Genomic DNA, 23,811 nt, shown 5'->3' with positions numbered 1-23,811 from the left:
GCTTTTCCAGCAACACATTTTCAGCTCTGACCTCCAGCATCTGCAGTCCTCACTTTCTCCTGTAATCTTCTAAAACCCAAGATTAAAGGTAGTCAGGCCCAGGGAACACGTTGCCACTTGGTCCCATTAATTTCTTTGGTAGCTATTTCTATGTTCGAATTGATTTTTTAAGTTCCTCATTCTTGCTACATCCTTGATTCTTCATTTTTCTAGAAAGTATTTTTTTCCTATACTGTGAAGATAGATGGTAAATAGATTTTTAGTTTTTCTACTCCCTTATTTCCCTTTATATTCCTTCCTGTGCCGCTGTTGACTTCCATTAATCTCTTCCTATTTATAAGTCTATAGAAATACTTGGTATCTGTTTGTATGCCTCTTGCAAGTTTATTCTCAACAGTTTTGTTTCTAATATATTCTCAATTTGTTTTTACCGAATTATAAAATCCTTAGGTTTATTACTCTTCCTGGTAACTTTATAATCTTTCTTTTATATTATCTTTGGAATGATCCATGTGACAATAACAATCTTTTTAAATCCTGCAATCCCACCCGATGTTTGAGAAACTCCAGAACTCCCACAGCAATGCTGTCAAACTGGAGAGAGAGAGAGTAGGGAATGGTCAGTACACCACCACCTTCCCATCCTCCCTGAGCTTCCGAAGCCCAGGATGACAATGTGCTACCCTCACCTCTGCTCAGTTGTGACAAAATATCAGTTTCTCAAACTTAACCCACAACTCCCAACATATCTTCAAGAGCTCTTGAATTTAAGCAGAGTGTGGAACAAAATGTAAATGTATAGTTATAGTCATCAAAGCCAATGGGTTACACTTTTTACTGAAAAAAACACATGCAGAATTCAATTTTAAAACATTAATATCCCAGAATGCCTGTTTAATCAAAGTAGAATTTAATTTATTCAAGTCATTGCAAGTTTATGGCTGCAATGACACATTTTTTAAAACATGACTTCATTCACCGAGTTCTGAGAAGCAGCCAATTCTCCCCCTTTCTGTGGGATGTCTGTCACACATATTTTGTGAGCCAATGAAGCTGGAGTGTGGCATTTTAAGTCAGAGGTACCATACTGAGTTCATTGAAATTGTGATTCCACTGCAAGAAAGTGTTTTGTGTTGTTCTGTGAAGCACTCGCTGGTAAGACTGAACAACAGAACGTTGTTCCTGCCTTGAAAGAAACTCCCATTATATTTGGTTATTTGACCAAATAAACAGGAGCCATCTTAATCAACAAAATACAAATTGAGAGCGACGTATTAATCTGAAACCTGAAGTACTCCAAGGTTATGGTTAATCAAATCGCGCTCTATGTTCTCAAGCACCTGATGTCATTTAAAGTGCCAGCACTGAATCTCTGAGGTGTGCTGAAGCTCTCCTGCAATACTAATAAACAAACAGATTTGTCCTTACAGATGACAATCAGGAAGACTAAGCAGGAAGACTACTCAGGAAGACTACTCCTTCTCTCTTCTTCAGTTTGCAATATCAAAAGTGCCCATCGTCCAACATTTAAGACAAGAAATGATCCTGACCATGAATTAGTGAATGATAATCAAACGATGAACCCAGTTTCTGTAATAGAGTTAATCACATTGCATACAGTCTTTTCATAACATTTAATGAATTGAGTCAGCGCCCGAGACGGAATTTTTTTTTTTATCCAGTGTGTTGCTGTTGCCATCTCTATTGACTAAAAAGCAAACTTTTTGAGAATGAGAGTTCGTATATGAAAGACTGTCTGAAGACTCTTTGATTGAAACTTCATATATAATGCCAAGAACTTTCTGAGGCCAAAGACAGAACCATTAATTGTGACTTTTGAGATCCTTTCAGACCTCAGGTGGGAGCCTTAAGACTCTGGGCAAAAAGTGGATTTGTCTCATTGATCCACATTATATTGGATTTCAACTGCCAGGTGTGCAGTAAGTGCAAGATGATGGTTATATTCTTACACTCTCTCACTGCCAGTGAAAATGGCCATTGCCTCTGTACCCGCAAAATGTAAATACTACTTGCCATTTATTAACCCAACCCTGAATATTGTCGCAAATCTTGCTGCATGTGAGTTTCAGTCTTTGTGAATTTGTGAAAGGTACTGAACACTGTGTAATCATCAGTAAGTAAATTGAGGGGAAGGGCATTGACAGCATGCGGTATAATTATGTTTGGTCATGAAACATTACTCTGAAGAACTCCTGCAATTAGAGTAAATCACTAATTGAAGATTTAATCCAGAATATTTGTGTAATCCAAAAGCATTTCATCATTTATCAGTTAGGCAATGTAAAATGTATCACTTGAAAGCTATTTACAGTAATTAGGACCAGAATTGAAAAGAACAAAGAGTACATTGCTTAATGGCCACTAGCAGCAACTTGTGCATCAAGGTACAACTTTTTAAACAGTATATGGTCATGTTTAATGCATGCCAGAGATTTGTGACAAATATGATATAATGCACCAATAAATGAACTCTACTTACTACACAACCACTTGAATCGAGTTTGCGATCAGAAATGCAGCAGAAGTTTCTGCTACAGCCACCATTGTCCTTTGTGCAATCCCTTACAGGACCAAAAGAGTCGAGGAGAACCTCAAGGCTGTCAAAGGAAGCAGAGATCATGGCTTCTTCTCTACAAAATATAAATGAAAAGAGAGATCATAAGTAGAGCATTACTTTAGATATCACTGACAAATTAAGTCCATTTCTGAAAAAAAGACTTTTTAGAAGCAAGTTCTCCACTTGAAATGTGGTCCTAGCTGGATATGCCCAAGGAACTAGAGGTGAAGTGCTTTTGAGATGGCCTCAAAGTATCTCTGAAGAGACCACACATCCGCACTGACTCATGGGAGTCTTTGGATTACAATCAATCAAAATGGAGAATGTTCATTCAGGAATGCTTCAAAGACTTGGGTTTGAGATCTTGGTACTCTTGAATTATCAATGAAAGATGAACTTAACAACACACAAATTCCTGTTAGTGTGACAATTCAGGACTGACAGAATTTTAGTGACTTTACCAATACTAGTATAGTCTCAGAGGACTATAGGATTGCTGCCTCATTCAAGACATTCAGAACCCTTTTGAGTAAGTAACAAATAGCACAGATCCAAAAGTTTGGATTTCCAAAAGACTTCTGATAAGGTACCACACCTAAGGCTACTTAATAAATAAGGATGCGTGGTGTTGAGGTAATATAATAGTATAGATAGAGGATTGGCTAACTTAGTGATGGGAGAAGGGTTCTGCCAAAGGCATTCTTTTAGGATGGGAACTTGTATCTTGTGCCATGGGGCCACAATTACTGACAAAACAAGTTAATGACTTGTATGAGGAAAGTTAATGTCCTGTAGACGAATTTGTGGGTGACACAAAATTAGACGTAAAGGTAAGCAGCGGTGATGACATGAGGGGTCCATTGAGGCATATAAACCGGCAATGTGAGTAAGGAAAGACAGAGAAACTGGAACATCATTTGGGGAAAATGAGGTTATGACAGGAAGAAGAGAGGGGCTGAATATCATTTAAATAGGAAAAGGTTGCTGCACAAAGGAGTTTGGGAGTCTTCCTGAATGACTCCACAAAAAGCTAGTATACAATTCCAGGTAAAAGTGAAGGCAAATGGAATGTTGGCCTTCATTTCAAAGGGAATGGAGTTAAAAATAAGGAAATATTGTTGAACTATGTAAGGTATTAATCAAACCACACCTAGAATACTGTGAACATGTTGGCCCTCTTATCGAAGGTAACAGATACTGGCATTGGGAGCAGCCCAGAGAAGGCTAACCAGGGAGGTTTTATTAATACTGTGCCCAGTTCTGGTCGCCCAGTTATAGGAAGGATATTATCAAGCTGGACAGGGTTCAGAAGAGACTTCCCAGGATGCTGCCGGATTTGAAAGGTTTGAGTTATAGAGGAAGGCTGGGATGTTTTTCACGAGAGTATAGGAGGTTCAGAGGTAACCTGACAGAAGTTTATAAAATAACAAGAGGTTTAGGTAGAGTTGATAGTAGTTGTCTTTTCCCTAAGATGGAGAATTTCAAGACTAGGGGGCACATTTTTAATGTGAGAGGAGAGAGATTAGAAAAATAAACGAGATACACATTTTTTACACAGAGGGTGGTTCGAGTGTGGAATGAACTTCCTGAGGAACTGATGGATGTGGGTACAATTACAATGTTTAAAACACAGTTGGATGGATGCATGAATAGGAAAAGTTTGGAGAGATATGGGCCAGGAGCAGGCAGGTGGGACAAGTTTAAGTTGGGATAATGTTCAACATGGACTCATTGGACCGAAGGATCTGTTTCCCTGCTGTCGGACTCTGTGACTCTATGAGAGATTGAGGAGGTCTGGTCTATTCTCATTGGAGTTTAGACAAATAAAGAGTCAACTTTATTGAAACACATAAAAATCTTTGGGGCTTGACAGCATAGAGGCAGAAAGATTATCTCCCCTTGTGGAAGAGTCTAGGAACAGGGGGCATAATCACCCTAACCTAAACACCCTTCAATTTACTACCGTCCATGTGCTTGTCCAGCAGTCACTTAAATGTCCCTAATGTCTCTGACTCTACAACCATCCCTGGCAGTGCATTCCACACACCCACTACTCTCTGCGTAAAGAACCTACCTCTGACATCTCCCCTATGCTTTCCTCTAATCACCTTAAAATTATGACCCCGTGTGACAGCCATTTCTGCCTGGGGAAAGGTCTCTGGCTATCTACTCTATCTATTCCTCTCATTACCTGCACACCATATAATGTCACCTCTTTTCCTTCTTCTCTGCAGTGTAAAAAGCCCAAGCTCACTCAACCTCTCTTCATAAGACATGCCCTGCAATCCAGGCAGCATCCTAGAAAATCTCCTCTGCACCCCCTCTAAAGCATCTACATCCTTCCTATAATAAGGCAACCAGAGCTGCAGCAGAACCTCATGGTCCTTCAACACAACCCCCCTGTTAATGAAAGCCAAAACACCATACACCTTCTTAACAAATCTATCAACTTGGATGGCAACTGGACCCCAAGGTCCCACTGTTCCTCCACACTGCCAAGAATCCTATCTTTAACCCTTGTATTCTGCATTCAAATTTGAACTTCCAAAATAAATCACTTCATGTTTGTCCATGTTCAACTCCATCTGCCAGTTCTCAGCACAGCTCAAACTCTGTCAATGTCATGTTGTAGCGTGCGACAGCCCTGGACACCATTGTCAACATCACCAACCTTTGTGTCATCGGCAAACTTATTAACCCACCCTTCCACATCTTCATCCAAGTCATTTATAAAAACTACAAAGAGCAGAGACCCAAAAACAGACACCACTGGTCACCAACATCCAGGCAGAAAACTTCCGTCCACTACGACTCACTGATTTTGTCAGCCAGTCAATTCTGTATCCAGACGGCCAAATTTTCCTGAATCCCATACCTACGAACTTTCTGAATGAGCTTACCATGGGGAACCTTATCGAATGCCTGAATGAAATCAATATACACCACATCCACTGCTTGACCTTCATCAACTTGTCTCGTCATGTCCTCAAAGAATTCAATAAGACTTGTGAGGCATGACCTGCCCCTCACAAGGCCATGCTGACTATCTTTAATCAAACTGTGTTTTTCCAAATAGTCATAAATCCTATCACACCAAATCCATCCTAGTAGCTTGCTTACTACAGAATTTCTTCCAGAGGTAGAAAATCTGTGTAATTCCTTACTATAGGGAGCTGTAGAATCTGTGACATTAAAAATGTTCAAGGCTGAGACACAGACTACAACCAGTAAGGGAATCAGGGGTCATAGTGAAAAGGCAGAAAGGATTATTAGATCAGCCATGATCTCATCAAGTACTGGAGCAAACAAAATGGGCTGAATGGTCCACTTTTGCTTCTGCATGTAATGTCCTTTATAACTGCGGTTTGAACAAATTAATAGTATGGCATGCTCACATCACAGTAGCTCAGCAGTGAGCACTGCCGCCTCACAGCGCCAGGGACCCGGGTTCAATTCCAGCCTTGGGTGACTGCCTGTGTGGAGTTTGCACATTCTCCCAGTGTCTGCCGGGAGAATGGGTTTCTTCCGGGTGCTCCAGTTTCCTCCCGCAGTCCAAAGACGTGCAGGTTAGGTGAATTGGCCATGCTAAATTGCCCCATAGTGTTCAGGGATCTGTAGGTTAGGTGCATTAGTCAGGGGTAAATGTAGAGTAACAGGGTAGGCGAAAGGGTCTGGGTGGGTTACTCTTCAGAGGATCATGTGGACTTATTGGGTCGAAGGGCCTGTTTCCATACTGTAGGGATTCTATGATTTAATGTGATGTGAACTGTGCATGGCAAGATCTCAGTGCAATGGAATTCAGCAACAATATGGTTACATTTACAGATCCAGTATGGGCTCTTCACTTTAGCCTCATCAATCCAAACAGCTTCTCTTTGGATCTATTAAATGCTGAGTGTCTCTGGCATAGTACATTTATTTGCAGTTGCATGCAAACCAAAATACTTGTAGAAGGCACCCTTTGATGTCACAGTACGCTAGGAAGTTGGATGGCACGCATGGTACCAAGGTGATCATGAGCTGGGGGACAAAGCATGCGGTGGGTTGGCTTGAGCATCAGTGAGAAGGAATAGATAAAGACTGGGTCTAGATTAGAGTGGTGCTGGAAAAGCACAGCAGGTCAGGCAGCATCCAAGCTTTTGCCAATAGATAAAAACTGGTCTACATATACAGAGCAGCAAAAAGTAAAATAAATGAGTGCCAACTTAGAGATCCACAATAGTAGATCAACTAAATTCATTTGAATTCAAAATGGTTATATATCTTTTTCTTTTTGGTAAAACCTTTTGCACAATATATAAAGGTTGTTAACTAATACAATCCACAAATACACAATTAACGCGGAATATTGGTTAAAGTAATAGTAAACCATAGACAGAGTCCTTTTGAAATAACGAAAGGAATGAAGGCTTATTTATCGTGTAAGGAACTTATTTCCTGTCCACACGGTAACTGGAGAGCAAAGAATATTATCAAAGCCACAGCCATCCGAAGGTGTAGCAGTAATTAACGTATAGTTGCAGCTTTAGCACATTGCTACATGCTATTGGCAATAGCTGCAGCAGGGGAGTGGGAAGGAAGCTTGGAATAACGTTGCAAGTATTGAGAACAAATCACATTCTTTAATGGCTATTATTACCACACGTTTTGGGAAAACAAGAATGAATACAAATCCCCTAGGGCAGGAAATTATAACTTGAAGAAGATTCTCAATTTTACTAAATCTAGTGAATGTGACAAGATCTATGGGTGGGACTCGTTCCTGTCCAGTTGATTGAAATGGCAATCACAAAATGGAGAGCATCAATAAGAAGTTTTAACACTGCACACATATGTCATCAAGTAGATGTCAAGGGAAAAATGTCACAGCACACCTAGACAGATTCAATCTAACAACAATTTTTACTCATGCAGGAGCTGCTCGTGTAATAAAATATCTCAGTTCCGTAGGAACATGAGAAGTCAAAGTATGATACTGAACTACACAAGGAGATAGAAGTCAAATAGCTAAGAAACCAATCAGTGCTGGTCAAAAGACTGGTTCGGATGAGTGCCTTAAAAGAGGAATGATGTGCAGAAACCAGTGTTGGACTGCGGTGGGCAAAGTTAAAAATCACACAACACCAGGTTGTAGTCCAACAGGTTCATTTGGAAGCACTAGCTTTCAAAGCGCTGATCCTTCATCAGGTGGTTGCCTGAGCAGCACTCTGAAAGCCAGTGCTTCCAAATAAACCAACTGGACTATAACCTGGTGTTGTGTGATTTTTAATTTTAAAGGAGGAAAGCAAGGTAGAGAGTTGGGGTAAATAGGTTTTCAAGTGCTCAAAGGCAAGGCATCTGTGTAGCAAGTAATGGGAGCAGCTGAAATCAGAGGTGCTCAGAGGCCAGAATTAGAGAAGTGTCGATGTCTCAGGAGATTGTGGAGCTAAAGAGAGATTACAGGTGTGGTGGGGGATGAGGCCACAAAGGGCTCTGAAAGCAACGGTGGGAAATTTTAAAATCAAAATATTACTTGACTGAGAGCCAGTGTAAGACTCCAAACGCATTGACGATAGGAAAACATGACATTGTGCCAGTCAAGATGTGGACAGGAGAATTTCGAGCTAACAGAAAGTGGACTGTGAAAGAGTGGCCATGTTGCATTGGTATATTCGAGACATAAAGTAATAAAACCATGAATGAATTAATGTTTTATTAGTAGATGAGCTGAGACAGTGGTGAACTTGAATGATGTTGTGAAAGTTGAAATAGACACTTTTAATGATTAGGAGAAAGTGAGGACTGCAGATGCTGGAAATCAGAGCTGAAAATGTGTTGCTGGAAAAGCGCAGCAAGTCAGGCAGCATCCAAAGAGCAGGAGAATGGCGTTTCGGGCATGAGCCCTTCTTCAGGCCTTCTTCAGCCCTTCTTGATTCCTGAAGATGCTCCTTGGATGCTGCCTGATCTGCTGCGCTTTTCCAGCAACACATTTTCAACTTTTAATGATTAAGCTAATGTAAAGTTGGAAGCTCACCTCGTGGTTAAGTGTAATGTCAATATTGCCAAGGGGCAACATGTAGATAAGGAATAGGAGGAAGTCAAAGATAGATCCGTACGACAGCAGAGGTCATGGTGCAGCTGCAGGAAGTGAAGTCATTGCAATTGATTCACTGGCTGTTTCATGTGAATAGGAGTGGAACCCAATGTGGGCAATCCTACCAACTGGATGACAGTAGAGACATGCAACAGAATGATTTGTGCACATGCTGAAGGACATAGATAGCTGCAAAAATGAATTGAATGTGCTGCAAGAGTAGCATAAACTCTGCACATGAGGAACAGGAAAATAAGAAAAGACAGTACTTAGGAGATGATGGATGCCTATGGTAATGAAATAACATTGGTTCTGTTGTTTCAGTGAAAGGTACAAATATCTGCACAGACCTCTATTATTCTATCCAATGCTGATGACAGACTTTGAAGTAAATGACAAGGGAATGCAGGATGAGATTATCTGTGTACAGTATTGCTCTATTGCTTGGAATTTCAAATAAAGGCTAACAGATGGCATTATCTATCACTATTACATAGAAAAGCCAGATATTGGGCAGTTGTAGAATTTTCAGTGTACTGCTAGAAGCGACAAAGGTATGGCAAAACATATCAATAGTAAACAGTAGCATGATATTCTGTGCTTGGACTAAAGATTGAAAACATGATCTCAAATCTCACCATGGCAACAAAGGAATATAAATTCAGTTGATAACTAACTCTAGATTAGAATGTTAGTTACTGTAGTGATAGTTAGAGTTGCTCATGGCTGAAGCAGTGTATAAAAAAGCTGAAAGCAGTTCTCCAATACCATAAAATGACTGGGCAACATTGTTAGCCAAAACAGCAGCTTCCATAGTCTAATGCTTTAAAATGAAACTGTAAGCTAGAGTAATTATAGCCTTCACAGCTGCACTATATCCAAGGTAACAAGAGCAAGTTAATACACAAAGGGCCTTGCGAAATGCATACAAATGAGTCCTGTTGAATAACAAGAGAAAATGCACCTTCTGCTTGCACAAAGACATTTTGATAAGGAACATCCTTGAGAAAATGCTAACAGAAGCTTCCATACTGGCTTGGTCTAAACTCTGCTATTAATCATGAGAAGGTGAAGGCTGATCCACATCAATTAAGACTCCCAGGTAATGGTAGCCCCAAGTTGAGTATCAAAAAGGTTTGGAGTAGATAGGCATTTTTAGGGGATTTAATTGCATTACTATGGATATTCAGTCTAAGGCATACAAGTGAAAACCCCTTGCTAATAGCAGGGGTGTATTGAGTAACTGGTGCAGGTGTTAAGCCTGAAATGTGGCTGAATAACATGTATTGTGAAGGACAAGGGTAACTAATAAGGGGACATTCTAGCAATTATCATGAGATTATGGGAATATCCAAAGCTATCCATGGACTGATCATGAAGCCACATGAGTAACCTGATTGGATGTGAAGGTTATCAATGCACACAATGACTGGTTTCTAATAGCTAAAGGGCTGAAAGCGAATATATAAGTAGTGAATATTTCCTTTTGTTCAGTGGAGATCTGCCCAGAAGCTCTTGATGCTTGAAGTGGACCTGGGTTTTGAGTGATTCTTTAGTCATTCCACCCCAACATGATCATGGTATTAGCAAGGTATCATAAAAACACAAGTCCAGTTCAATAGTGTTTTGGGGAAGGTATTGCACTGCCCCTACTCAGTCTGGACTATACAGGAGTGAGTGTGTGTTGCTGGAAAAGCACAGTAGTTCAGGCAGCATCCGAGGAGCAGGAGAATCGGAGCCCTTCATCAGGAATTTCATTCAGGAAGGCAGTTAGGGATGGGCAATAAATATTGACCTTATCAGCAATGCAATATCCCATTATTCAACAAATTATTTTTGGAAATACCTTTATCGGTGTTCTCTACCTAGAGAAATCCATTTTGTCTCTACAGTTGTCAAACCATTGAAAAGACTTGTTTAGAGATGCTATTACCCACTTCTGGAGCAGTTGGAACTTGAACCCAGGTTTCCTGGCTCAGAAGTAGGAAGTCGACTGATTTGTAAACCAGGCCATCTTGGAATCACAGAACCTTTTAAGTTAATGCAAGGCCTGTTGTCAAACCGTAGAACTTGAGGGAATCTCAGCAAGTATCCTAACTGAGCCAAGTGATTGCCTTCTGTAGGCTGACATGGGAATTGCAACAAATATCAACATCTTGCAACACTTTCCCCAAGTTCCAAATTCTTACAACACAAATCATGGATGATGAAGGGCATTTCTTTAGACCACTGATCTCTAAATTTGGCTCAGACATAAACTGCTTTGACTTTGTTAGGAAATGAAAAGTTATTGATACATATGGATCATAAATTTGTTTCACATTTTACAATATATTAATCTTGTTTGGACTTCACAGTTAGCTCCCACTTGTGCTATAGGTATTCACAATTTTGATACAAAGTATGTGTGCATTGTACTTGACCCCACAGGTAGTAAATATGTACATTTGTCCTCCTCAATGGTAATGATTTCTCTCAGTGTGAGGGAGCAGAGATGTTGCTGAGTTCTCCCATCTGCAGATATGTCTCAAGGAGAGGAGAATTTTTTCATATTATGAATTTAACATCCACTGTTTTCTTATAATCTTACCACTAGCCACCTACCAAGTACAGTTGATAGGTATTTAATCACCTGCATGATCAGTAACTTCAGCAGAAACCATCAGAACAAAATGGTGCTGTGCTGTAAAGTTGTCTTTTTTTGTAGCATCAAAATCATTTTATTCACCTGACTTACAAATTAGAGATAACAGTGAATTAGATCTATGATTGGCCAATTTACTTTGTTCAACGTAGAGATGATTTATCTGACAGTTCTTATTTTGCAAATGGGTTCCAAAACACAATATAGGAAACAATGTGGAGCACAACATATGACAACATAAGATGGCCATTTTAAGTACAAGAAAACGTTCACATGTTGGATTGTTAAAACCAATATTAATACACCCATGTAATGGGATCTTATTTGTACCTGAGCGCTCATAAATTGGATGGTCATAAATTTGAGACCATCTGTAATTCTGTTCAGCAACAACCATGCTCACTTTCTCCCATACTCAACCTTCCAAACCCATTGCAAACATTAAAATAGTTTTAATTTCTGCGGACTTCCTTTACAATTTACCAAAAGAAAATACAAAATCTTTTGCATTGCTCTCTCTGAACTCCTTTCATAATATTTCACTTCATGGAAACTTTCATGAATATTTTAAATGTGACAGTATTGACTGCTTAGAAATCTATTTGAGAAATCCACTTGTATGCACATTTTTTTCTTGATTAAATGTGTGCTACACTATGAAGTCGCTTTACTAACTTGTTTATTCATGTTTAATCTATTCTCTTGGTTTAACAAACATAGCTTTCATTCTATGCTATTTAAAGAAAAGAAAAAATGTATATTTATATAATACTCCCTTACTTGTGTGATTTAAATTCAAATTGTGTGACATGTAGATAGTGAAGGTACACAACAATGTCCAGATATTCTTCTGAAATTCTGAATTAGTTCAGAATAAAATATCTTGTCTTAGCAAAGATGGTAGCAATTTTGCACACAGAAAGACCAACAAATGACAATGAAGATGAATGACTAACTAATTTGTTTCTATTTAGAAATAATGAGTCAACGGTTCTGCTATTATAGATAAAGATGCAGGCTAACAAAACATGTTGCACGAAGGTATTGAGACTTACGTGCAACCTTATGATGTCAGACAACTACACATCACTGGGTATAAATACAACTGTGTAGATGTTGTCAGAACAGAATGGAAACAACATTCTGGAAGAAATACTGAGGGTACATGGACACATGTACATGTAGGATGTAAAAAATAGTCTTACCTAATATAACTATAAATCAGAGTTTGGCAAATCTACATATAACAGTGTTTTTAGTAATGTAAAATAAATACTGTCATTAAGAAGGCTAAGCCTGAAGACAATTCTTTATTTTGCTTTCTGCTTAACCACTCTTGGGCATAACTCAGTATGGCATAAATATACATTACAAATGATGGTGGCAACAACAGGATTAATGCTGAAGAAATCATGGAAGCAGCGAAGATCAAGGAACAGACCTGAGATATTCAGCAGAATAGAAGAAGCCAAAAAATTATTTTCTCAAAAAATATCAGCAGCACAGCTTTTAAGAACAGGAAAGAAAACAAATTTTAGAGCTTAAGAATAGAGATGAAAGAAACTTTTCAGAAGAGTATCACCATTTGGATGAATCACTGGTTAAGTCTGAATAAAATCTTTTACTATCAACAAGTCTGGGCAACAAGTCTTTTAAAAAGCAGAAAGAGCAGTGAAAAGCCTACGAGCAACTAAGGGGAGAATTATGAATTCAGCACATGAGAAAAGAAACTAATTGCTGGACACCCAGAGCAAATACAATCCTTTGAGGGAAAATACATGAAGTTATGTCTTCACTTACAATCAGTGCAGGAGTGGAGTTAAGACTTCTAACAGCAAGTCAGCAAAGTCCTGAACTACATAATTCATGAAAAACACTTTGACAACAGCGAGTTAATTAGTTAGGTAAGAAATTTGATTTAAGTAGGGAGAAAATTTCAGCAATAAAATGTCAGTAATGCAACTTCAAACATCAAATTCTTTTCAGTGAAGGTACTGAAGGCTTTTTTGACCAAAGGATGAAAATGAGTTTCTTGAGTAATTTAAAAATGTTATTGATTTAAATTGTTCAAAATAATTTTAAAAGTACAGCCATATAGTGCCATGCAGCAACATGTCCACTCCCTTGATTGCTACTGATAACTGGGACAAACTTCCTGGCTTTGTGTCTGCCCTAAACTGCAAGGCAAGGCAGACATCTGTGAGCCAATGGGACAAGGTGCCAAAATGCAAGACAAGGCAGTGATATGGTTAGCATCGATGTAGGTTAACAAGTGAATGGGTGCAAAGTGAGTCAGTATTAAAAGAGCAAATGAAAAGTCCTGAGATACAACCTTATCGTATCCATGAACAGGGTGCCAGTCCCAGTGTGCAAGGTGTACAAAACCAGAACCAGTGCAGCACTGAAGTCCAAAACTGTCCTTTGGACAGATTAGTGACGCACTGGTGATCCATTACAGTTGGTGCTTGTCAGATGCCAAGGCCCACAGATGAGGGAAACGCAAGCAGTCATTGCCTAAGGACCGTGCCCTGAGATACTGACAACTGGAGTCCAAAATGAGCTCAGAAGAAAAAGTGGCCAGCTGGAGTCACCAGGCAACCACTCTGACTCTCATGTCAGGAATTGTGACTGTAAAATTTCTATCCAGTGGTTGGGAGAATGGGGAAACTGCATATCAATGAATTGGGTTTCGGAAACAATGAGATATTAGTGCATGCTACTACATACAATTACTTCTTACTGCCTACCAGTCAGAATGTCATCTTGCCGTTCAACATTTGATTGGAAAACAGGACTTATTGCTTTTGACATTGAGCAGCTCCTAAGCCAGCCATCTCATGTCATTTTCCCATCTGTCTCGCCAATGCCCACATTGTTCAGAACCTGGAAGATTCCACCCCGGTTCAAGTTCAGCGTCAATGACACAACATACAGTCAAATGACAAATTTTGAATTAAAAACACAATCAAATCAGCAGATAACTTTAACATCAAAAACTTGCTAAATCCAACTGAGTGATCGAAATATTGATGTGAACTTTTAGAGTTTTTCGTTTACTAACAGTTCTTTGGATACACTTTAGCCATCGTGGAAAGGAAAATTTTCATTCATCTTTTTTTAATTGACACATGGGATGTGGGCATTGCTGACCGGCCAGCTTTTATTGCCCATTCCTAGTTGCTCTTGAGAAGGTGGTGGTGAGCTGCCTTCTTGAACTGCTGCAGTCCACATGATGTCGGTAGACCCAATGCTGTTATGAAATGAATTCTAGCATTTTAATCCAATGGCACTGAACAGCAATATATTTCCAAGTCAGGATGATGAGTGGTTTGGAGGGGAACTTGCAAGAGGTATTGTTCCATGCAGCTGTTATGCTTGGCCTTCTAGATGGAAGTGATTGAGGTTTGGAAGGTGCTGTCTAAGTTATTTGGTGAATTTCTGCAATGTGTCTTGCAGATAGTAGACACTACTGTTACTGAGCATTGGTGGTGGAGGAAGTAGAATTGTGTTGGGGTGGTGCCAATGAAGCAGGTTGTTTTGTCTAGGTAATGTCAAGCTTCTTGAGTGCTTTTGGAGGTGTACCCATCCAGGCAAGTGGGGAGTATCCCATCACAGTGCTGACTTGTGCCTCAAGGATGGCAGGTAGGCTTTATGGAATCAGGAGCTGAGTTACTTGCTGCAGCATTCCAAGCCTCTGACCTCCTCTTGTAGCCACAGTATTGATATGGCTGGTCTAGTTCAGTTTCTGGTCAACAGTAATCCCGAAAATGTTGATAGTGGGGTAATTCAGTGATGATTATGCCATTGAAAGTTAAGAGGCAATGGTTTGATCCTCTCTTGTTGGAGATGATCACTGATTGGCACTTGTGCGGCTCGAATGTTACTTACTAGTTTCAGCCCCAAGCCCGGATACTGTCCAGGTCTTGTTGCATCCGGGGAGCTTTGAATGGTGCTGAGCATTGTACAATCATCAGTGAACATCCCCACTTTGATTTTATGATGGACTGAAAGTCTTTGAAGAAGTAGCTGTAGATGTTTGGGCCTCAGACACTACCCTTAGGGAATCTGAAGAGTTGACTTGGCACTGTGCTGATTGACTTCCAAAAACCAAAACCATTATCCTTGGTACAAGGTAAAGAAAAACCTAACTTTACCTCAAAAGCAGCATTTAAAACTGTGGAACCTTATGAAAAGCTTTTGTTGTCAGACTACAACAATAATCCTTTGAACAAAGATTCAAAAAACAACTTATATCAACAAAAGAAAAACAAAGCAGCAAACTGATAGAAATACATGAGAACAACATCATAATAATTCCCAACAAAATCAAGAACATGATGAACAACTGCAAATGCTTATCAACAAACAACCAAATCCAGCAAACTCGCCAGTTCCAATCTTTTCACCAAAAAAAAAACCTCAAGCTGTTAGATCCATTTAGTTGGTCAGCAAATTTGCAATCGGGGTGGCATAATTCCAAATATTTGAAACAGCTCCAGGATTGAACCCTAAATCAAATGCACACCTCTCTACTACATGGGAGGAACATAAGATTATGTGATATGTCATCAACTTGATAAGAAGCAAATCACATGGTCACAACCTTCTGTCAGTGTTTGACAATATTTCAGTTTAAAAGAACACTGGTGAGATCATGCTTCAATAGCAGATATCAACTGCTCAATCACATTTTTACAGAGATTACTAATGATAGAGAAGAAGAAAAAACACAACTTTCCTTTCCATCCCTGCAGTTGCATCAGGATTAGATCTATCATCTTAGATTAGATTAGATTCAATTACATTACAGTGTGGAAACAGGCCCTTCAGCCCAACAAGTCCACACCGACCTGCCGAAGCGTAACCCACCCATACCCCTACATTTACCCCTTACCTAACACTACGGGCAATTTAGCATGGCCAATTCACCTGACCTGCACATTTTTGGACTGTGGGAGGAAACCGGAGCACCCGGAGGAAACCCACGCAGACACGGGGAGAACGTGCAAACTCCACACAGTCAGTCGCCTGAGGCGGGAATTGAACCCGGGTCTCTGGCGCTGTGAGGCTAACCACTGTGCCACCCAATTTTTTTAAATATAGGTGAGAGAAAGCTTGGGTAGGATTGAGTGCCTGGAGCAAGCTTGTAATACGATAGGGACGCATATCACTGGGTATAAATAACAATAGTATGGATGGAATTAGCTCAGTATGGGAGGAGTACTCTGACAGACTCTCTGGTTGAACCTACAGCACATTGATTTAAAGGCATAAAGAACTTTACTTTGCCTTCTCCTTGATCAGTCTATAAAGAACTCAACCTCAGTGTGGCATAAACACACAGTCATAAAGATGTACAGCACAGAAACAGACGATTCGATCCAACTCATCCACTCCAACTAGATATCCTAAGTTAATCTAGTCCCATTTGCCAGCATTTGGCCCATATCCCTCGAAACTCTTCATACTCATATACCCAGCCAGGTGCCTTTTAAATGTTGTAATTGTACCAGTATCCACCATTTCCTTTGGCAGCTCATTCCAGACACAGACCACCCTCTGCGTGAAAAAGTTGTCCCTTAGGTCTCTTTTAAAACTTTCCCCTCTCATCTTAAGCCTATGCCCTCTAGTTCTGGACTCCCCTACTGTGGGGAAAGGACCTTGACTTTTCACCCTATCCATGCTCCTCATGATTTCATAAACCTCTATAAGGTCACCCCTCAGCCTCCACCGCTCCAGGGAAAACAGTCCAGCCTATTTAGCCTCTCCCTGAAGCTCACACCCTCCAACCCTGGCAACATCCTTATAAATCTTTTCTGAACCCCTTCAAGTTTAACAGCTTCCTTTCTAAAACAGGAAGACCACAACTAAATGCAATATTCCAAAGTGGTCCAACCACTTGTCCTGTACAGCCACAACATGACCTCCTAACTCTGATACTCAATGCACCGGCCAATCAAGGCAAACATACCAAATGCCTTCCTTCACACATTATTGAAATAAGATTCAGAAAGGCAAATGATAAGTATGAGAATACGAAAGAGAATTTTAAAATATAAGTCTGAAGTAAAACAGATTAGAAAAGCTAAAAATGACTAACATAAATATTGCTATTCACTATTCTAAGTATCGTGCGTGAGAACCAAAAATGTCATAAAGAGAGACAGGGCCCTGATGGAGCAAAAAAACGTCAGGGTGGTGATTGTGTGCTGACGAACGAGGGAATAATGGAGATACTCCAAAACATTCGGACTACATTTTCACATTTTTCTTTCAAACAAAATAACTGCAAAGTTGGACTACATTTTCTCATACTTTTTAGCCAGCTTATTATATTACATTAGCATCATTTCGGGCTTCTACAAGTTTACTGAGCTGCATCATATTGAAAGCCATTTTGAACATCAAAATATAAAACATCTACCATATTGTTTAATTCCATAATTCTGTTACAACCGGAACAAATTCCAATTATTTCTTTATTGGTACAACTACCTATAGAATACAACACTGCCAAAGAACTATTAGCTTGACTTTTGTTAACTGGCTTTAAATTGTTCCACCTGTAATGTAAGCTAATGGCTTTTCTTTGCACCACAAGCTGGAAACCAAGCGTGTAATTCCCAAGTTCGCTCTTCTGATTTCCTTTTAAATTGTAACATCAATGTGCATTTTTCTTATTTGGTGCGACCTTCGCACATAATAAACTGTGAAAAATTTCAACTGTGTTTCCTGTACATGCACCTTAATTTCCTTAAGAGCTGCTGAAATAAACTCTATTTTACTTATGAGCATTCATACACTTCAGCTTTTTGAATGGCTCCTTTTATCGCCGATTCCTTCACTGCAGGGCAATTCTAAATCCTCGAGTGAGATTCCCCTCAAAACAAGTGTTGCAAACAGAATTTAGTAAGTGTTCCCTTTGCAAGTACTGCACACATGGATGCTCGATAATGAGTGACATGACCAAACTCAACCAATATTAATTGCAGCATGATGGAGTGACCCATCTGCCTGGAGCCATCCATGAAGAATTACCATTCAGGCCAGAAAGCAACTGGTGTCTGCGAAAATGTACTTCCGCCTAGGAACCCTCCAACCACAAGGGATGAACCCGGATTTCACCAGTTTCCTCATTTCCCCTCCCCCCACCTTGTCTCAGTCTAATCCATCGAATTCAGCACCGCCTTCCTAACCTGCAATCTTCTTCCCGACCTCTCCGCCCCCACCCCAGTCTGACCTATCACCCTCACCTTGACCTCTTTCCACCTATCACATTTCCGACGCCCCACCCCAAGTCCCTCCTCCCTACCTTTTATCTTAGCCTGCTGGACAAACTTTCCTCATTCCTGAAGAAGGGCTTATGCCCGAAACGTCGATTCTCCTGTTCCCTGGATGCTGCCTGACCTGCTGCGCTTTTCCAGCAACACATTTTCAGCTCTGATCTCCAGCATCTGCAGACCTCACTTTCTCCTCTACAATAGCATAGAATAGCCTTTATTGCCACGTGCACACAAATGACTACAGTGAAAAGTTTGTAAAGTCGCCTCTCGGCACCATCCAAAGTGCAGATACTTGAAGTGTTGTCACGGAATTGAAAAAGCAAAAAAAAAGATTAGCATGGGAATACAGAGTTTAAAAGTCCAGAATGAGAACAAAAAGTAGTAGTCCTTTTCCAATAGGTCTGTGTCCGTGGGGTGTCAGAACACAAGGCCAAGCAACCACCTTGCACTGGCCTTCATCTAGGATTTGTTCTGCTGCCTCTCCAGGACTCGGCCTGCCATCACCCTTCTCCCCACTCTGGGACTCGGCCCGTGATCTGCTCCACTCCCCGCTCCGGGAACCGGTCTGCGGGCTCCACTCCCGTCGAGGCTCCGGCCGTGACTTGCCTCCCTTTGTCTCGCCTTCATTCTCCAGGTTGGGAGGGAGGGAGTTTCAAGGTGGCGGTGGGGGGTGGGAATGGAAAGAAAAAGTGCCGCAAAGAGGAAAAGAAAGAAAAATGTAGAAGGAACAGTCGGAGCTCCTTACCGGAGCATCTTACTCTGCCACCGTTCATCAGAAGATGAAAGAGAAAAAAAAAGATTGCAAGGATGCAGTACTTGCACCTTGATGATGGCACTGTGATATTGTACAGTGCGTCATCCAAACAGGATTTGGAAGGTACCACAAATTAACAAGAAATCTAAAGTAGAAGCAGAGGTTTGGATATGGTCAGTACCATGTCAAGTGGAATGTGGAAGGCTTCCCAAGGATGTACTGGAACAGACAGGTCCACAAAGGGAGAAAAAATGTAGTGGAGGCTTCCAGCAGCAGATCAGAGGCAGAAACAGGGTGAGGCAAAGTTATGGAAGTAAAATAAGAAGTCCTGGGATGGAGTGGCCATATTGACCAGAAGTTCAATTCAAGATCAAGCACAAGAGGAAGTTTATGAGAGGTTTAACACAACTTCAGGCTGTTGTTAGGAAAATGGTATTGAAGGATTGATGTTTGTGGTGGGAATCATTACAAAAGAAAAAAGCTTTATTCCTCCCGATACTTAGTTGAAGGAACCTCCTGCTCATCCAATTCATGATGGTGAATGAGACCTCAGAGGGCTTCCAGAGATGGTATTGAGATGTAACTAAGTGCCTTCAGCTCTTTAGTGGGTAGCTTCTGTTTTCTTTTGGGTTACTGTCACTAAGGAAAAGCATGCAGATATGAATTGAATAAAGGATCAATATCAAATCATTTGGGGCACTTCACAGGCACCAATGAAAGAACAGGAATAGAATCCTTTGCCAGGGACACTGTGATTTGAAATGCTCAACAGAACCATGTAAGCATAGTCCCACCTACCTGAATGGCAAAGGCAAGGTGGTAGAGGAGGGTGTGTTGAAGTCTTCAGAGAGATTGCAAAGATTTATAGTTCTTCACGGTCACATCAGGGCGGTTTCAGAATGACTGGGGGTGGGTGGAGGATGTCTGAATGAAGTGACTCAAACATGGGATTACAGGCAAGATGAGAATGAATTGGTACTGTGTTAACTCTAAAGAATGTTGGACAGGGAAGGGTGATTCATGATTGGGCAACAACTTACAAGGCCAGAAGATTCAAAGCTGATATGGCCCATTTTATGAGAAGGCGATGAGAACCATTAAATTAGTTCAGCTGGAAGCCATGAAAGGGAAGTTGAGTAGCCAAGAGTGACTGGGCTGAGTTCAGGAGCTGGAATGTATAGGCACAATGAGTTTGAAGAGATTAGAGCTCGAGCTCAGGTAGAAACAGGATAAAGGTACTTCTGAGTAAAGGGCAAATTGGAACTTTAAGGGACAAATGGCCAATGACCTGGGGAAGATAGGGAAGTGGCAGAGACAGCTGAACAGTGTGCTTGACCTTTCTTGCTCAAAGTTCCATGTGTTCCTCACATTTTGAACCCGGAGGTGAAGATGGAGGAGATACGGGAGGGTAGTTTCAGGGAATTGTACTTGCATTCCAGAAAGATCAACCAATAGTAGGCAGTTTTAGCAATGGAGAGCGTGACCCAGTAGTGCTTTCTTTTTGAGTGACAGCGGTTGAACCAGTTGACCACCATTGATGTTCCAATGTGCGTCCCTTGGATTTCATGAGGTTTTGTGTCATCCTCAAAATTGGAGAAGACTTGCTTCCATTACTATTCAATGGGTTTTGAATAGGTTGATGGGTCCAATGCTTGAAAAACTATGCCAATTATGCAAACTATGCCAGCTGTGGAGCAGGAAGTGCTTGGAAGTTTCTGTGGATGGATTGTTTGGAGGCTGTATCCAGTATCGCTCCTTTATTTTGACTTTGACTTGATTTATTACTGTCACATGTACCAAGATACAGAGAAAAGTATTGTTTTGCATGCTATCCAGACAAGTTATACTTTACGTTAAGTACATCAGGTTAATAGAACAGAATGCAGAATGTAGTGGTACAGAGAAAGATCAGAAAAAGGTACAGAGAAAGATCAACTTGAATATATAACAGGTTCATTCAAAAGTCTGATAAAAGTGGTGGGGGGGGGGGAAGAAGCTGTTCTTAAATCTGTTGGGACGTGTTTCAAACTTTTTTTAATCTTCTGTCTGATAGAAGAGGGTGGAAGAGTGTGTAGGTAAAAACAATGACTGCAGATGCTGGAAACCAGATTCTGGATCAGTGGTGCTGGAAGAGCACAACAGTTCAGGCAGCATCCAACGAGCAGCGAAATCGACGTTTCGGGCAAAAGCCCCAGCTATGCCTGTCTCTTTGTTGGCCGTATGGGCCCCAGTTATGCCTGTCTCTTTGTTGGCTACGTAGAACAATTGATCTTCCGTAATTACACCGGCACCACTCCCCACCTTTTCCTCCGCTACATTGATGACTGCATTGGTGCCACCTCGTGCTCCCGCGAGGAGGTTGAGCAATTCATCAACTTCACCAACACATTCCACCCTGACCTTAAATTTACCTGGACCATCTCTGACATCTCCCTCCCCTTCCTGGACCCCTCCATCTCCATTAGTGACGACCGACTTGACAGTGACATTTTTTTACAAACCCACCAACTCCACAGCTACCTGGATTACACCTCTTCCCACCCCATCTCTTGCAAAAATGCTATCCCGTATTCCCAATTCCTTTGCCTCCGCCGTATCTGCTCCCAGGAGGACCAGTTCCACCATAGAACACACCAGATGGCCTCCTTCTTTAGAGACCACAATTTCCCTTCCCACATAGTTAAAGATGCCCTCCAACGCATCTTATCCACATCCCGCACCTCCGCCCTCAGACCCCACCCCTCCAACCATAACAAGGACAGAACGCCCCTGGTGCTCACCTTCCACCCTACAAACCTTCGCATAAACCAAATCATCCGCCGACATTTCCGCCACCTCCAAAAAGACCCCACCACCAGGGATATATTTCCCTCCCCACCCCTTTCCGCCTTCCGCAAAGACCGTTCCCTCCGTGACTACCTGGTCAGGTCCACGCCTCCCTACAACCCACCCTCCCATCCTGGCACTTTCCCCTGCCACCGCAGGAACTGTAAAACCTGTGCCCACACCTCCTCCCTCACCTCTATCCAAGGCCCTAAAGGAGCCTTCCACATCCATCATAGTTTTACCTGCACATCCACAAATATCATTTATTGTATCCGTTGCTCCCGATGCAGTCTCCTCTACATTGGGGAGACTGGGCGACTCCTAGCAGAGCTCTTTAGGGAACATCTCCAGGACACCCGCACCAATCAACCACACCGCCCTGTGGCCCAACATTACAACTCCCCCTCCCACTCTGCCGAGGACATGGAGGTCCTGGGCCTCCTTCACCGCCACTCCCTCACCACCAGACGCCTGGAGGAAGAACGCCTCATCTTCCGCCTCAGAACACTTCAACCCCAGGGCATCAATGTGGACTTCAACAGCTTCCTCATTTCCCCTTCCCCCACCTCATCCTAGTTTCAAACTTCCAGCTCAGCACTGTCCCCATGACTTGTCCAACCTACTGAGCTCCTTTTCCACCTATCCACTCCACCCTCTCCTCCCTGACCTATCACCTTCATCTCCTCCCCCACTCACCCATTGTACTCTATGCTACTCTCTCCCCACCCCCACCATCCCCTAGCTTATCTCTCCATGCTTCAGGCTCACTGTCTTTATTCCTGATGAAGGGCTTTTGCCCGAAACGTCGATTTCGCTGCTCGTTGGATGCTGCCTGAACTGCTGTGCTCTTCCAGCACCACTGATCCTGGAAGAGTGTGTAACCAGGGTGGGAGGTGTTTTTGATTATTACATAAATAATAGAATCCCTGCAGGGTGGGAACAGGCCAACTTTTCCCCCAAGTCCACACTGGCCCTCCAAAGAGTAACCTACCCAGACCCATTCCCCTATTATTCTACATTTACCCCTGACTCATGTACCTAACCTACATATCCCTGAACACTATGGGCAATTTAGCATTGCCAATTCACTTAACCTGCACGTCTTTGGATTGTGGGAGGAAACCCACATAGACAGAGAGAGAATGCGCAAACTCTATACAGACAGTTACTAGAGGCTGGAATTGAACCTGGGTCCCTGGCACTGTGAGGCAGCGAAGAGCAGTTCCCATACTAAGTTGTGATGCATCCAGATAGGATCATTTCTATGTTCCCAACAAAGACTCTGTGTGTTTGGTGCTTTCTTGAAATATACTTCGCCATTTTGATCAGTCACCAACCTGGGAGTCAATGTGAGGTTTGACCTCTTCAGGGGTATTTTGAGGAAATCTTGAAAGCATTCGCTTTGTCCTCATAGGCACTGTGCATGATCTTTTCTCACCTCACAGAAACTTCTGTCTGTGTCCAACATGAAGACTTATGAAGTATCCTTTTCAGGTTTGGTTGCTCTCAACAACTTGTCACCATCTTCCCCCATTCCATAATGATATTCAAGCTGCGATCCTCACCAAAACCCTTCATAACTGAAGCTAATCAGGTCTATGTTACCACACCAACACTATTCTCGGTCGCCTCACTGTAACACTTGTCTTGCCT

The 23,811-nt window shown here is 41.5% G+C and overlaps 1 protein-coding gene across 1 annotated transcript in view; it reads right to left on the bottom strand.

Moving 5' to 3' along the window:
• astn1 (astrotactin 1) overlaps positions 1 to 23,811 on the bottom strand; it is a 2,207,527-nt gene that overhangs the window by 927,415 nt on the left and 1,256,301 nt on the right. Inside the window, exon 11 of the mRNA XM_043700015.2 lies at positions 2,501 to 2,651. Within this exon, the coding sequence (XP_043555950.2) occupies positions 2,501 to 2,651 (151 nt within the window). The remainder of the gene's footprint in view (positions 1 to 2,500; positions 2,652 to 23,811) is intronic.

Source organism: Chiloscyllium plagiosum, unplaced genomic scaffold (genome assembly GCF_037043375.1).
Source record: "Chiloscyllium plagiosum isolate Xiang-an unplaced genomic scaffold, Cpla_swu_hap1 HiC_scaffold_9, whole genome shotgun sequence".
NCBI classification, from domain to species: Eukaryota; Metazoa; Chordata; class Chondrichthyes; order Orectolobiformes; family Hemiscylliidae; genus Chiloscyllium; species Chiloscyllium plagiosum.
This window is presented reverse-complemented; position numbering and strand designations above follow the sequence as displayed.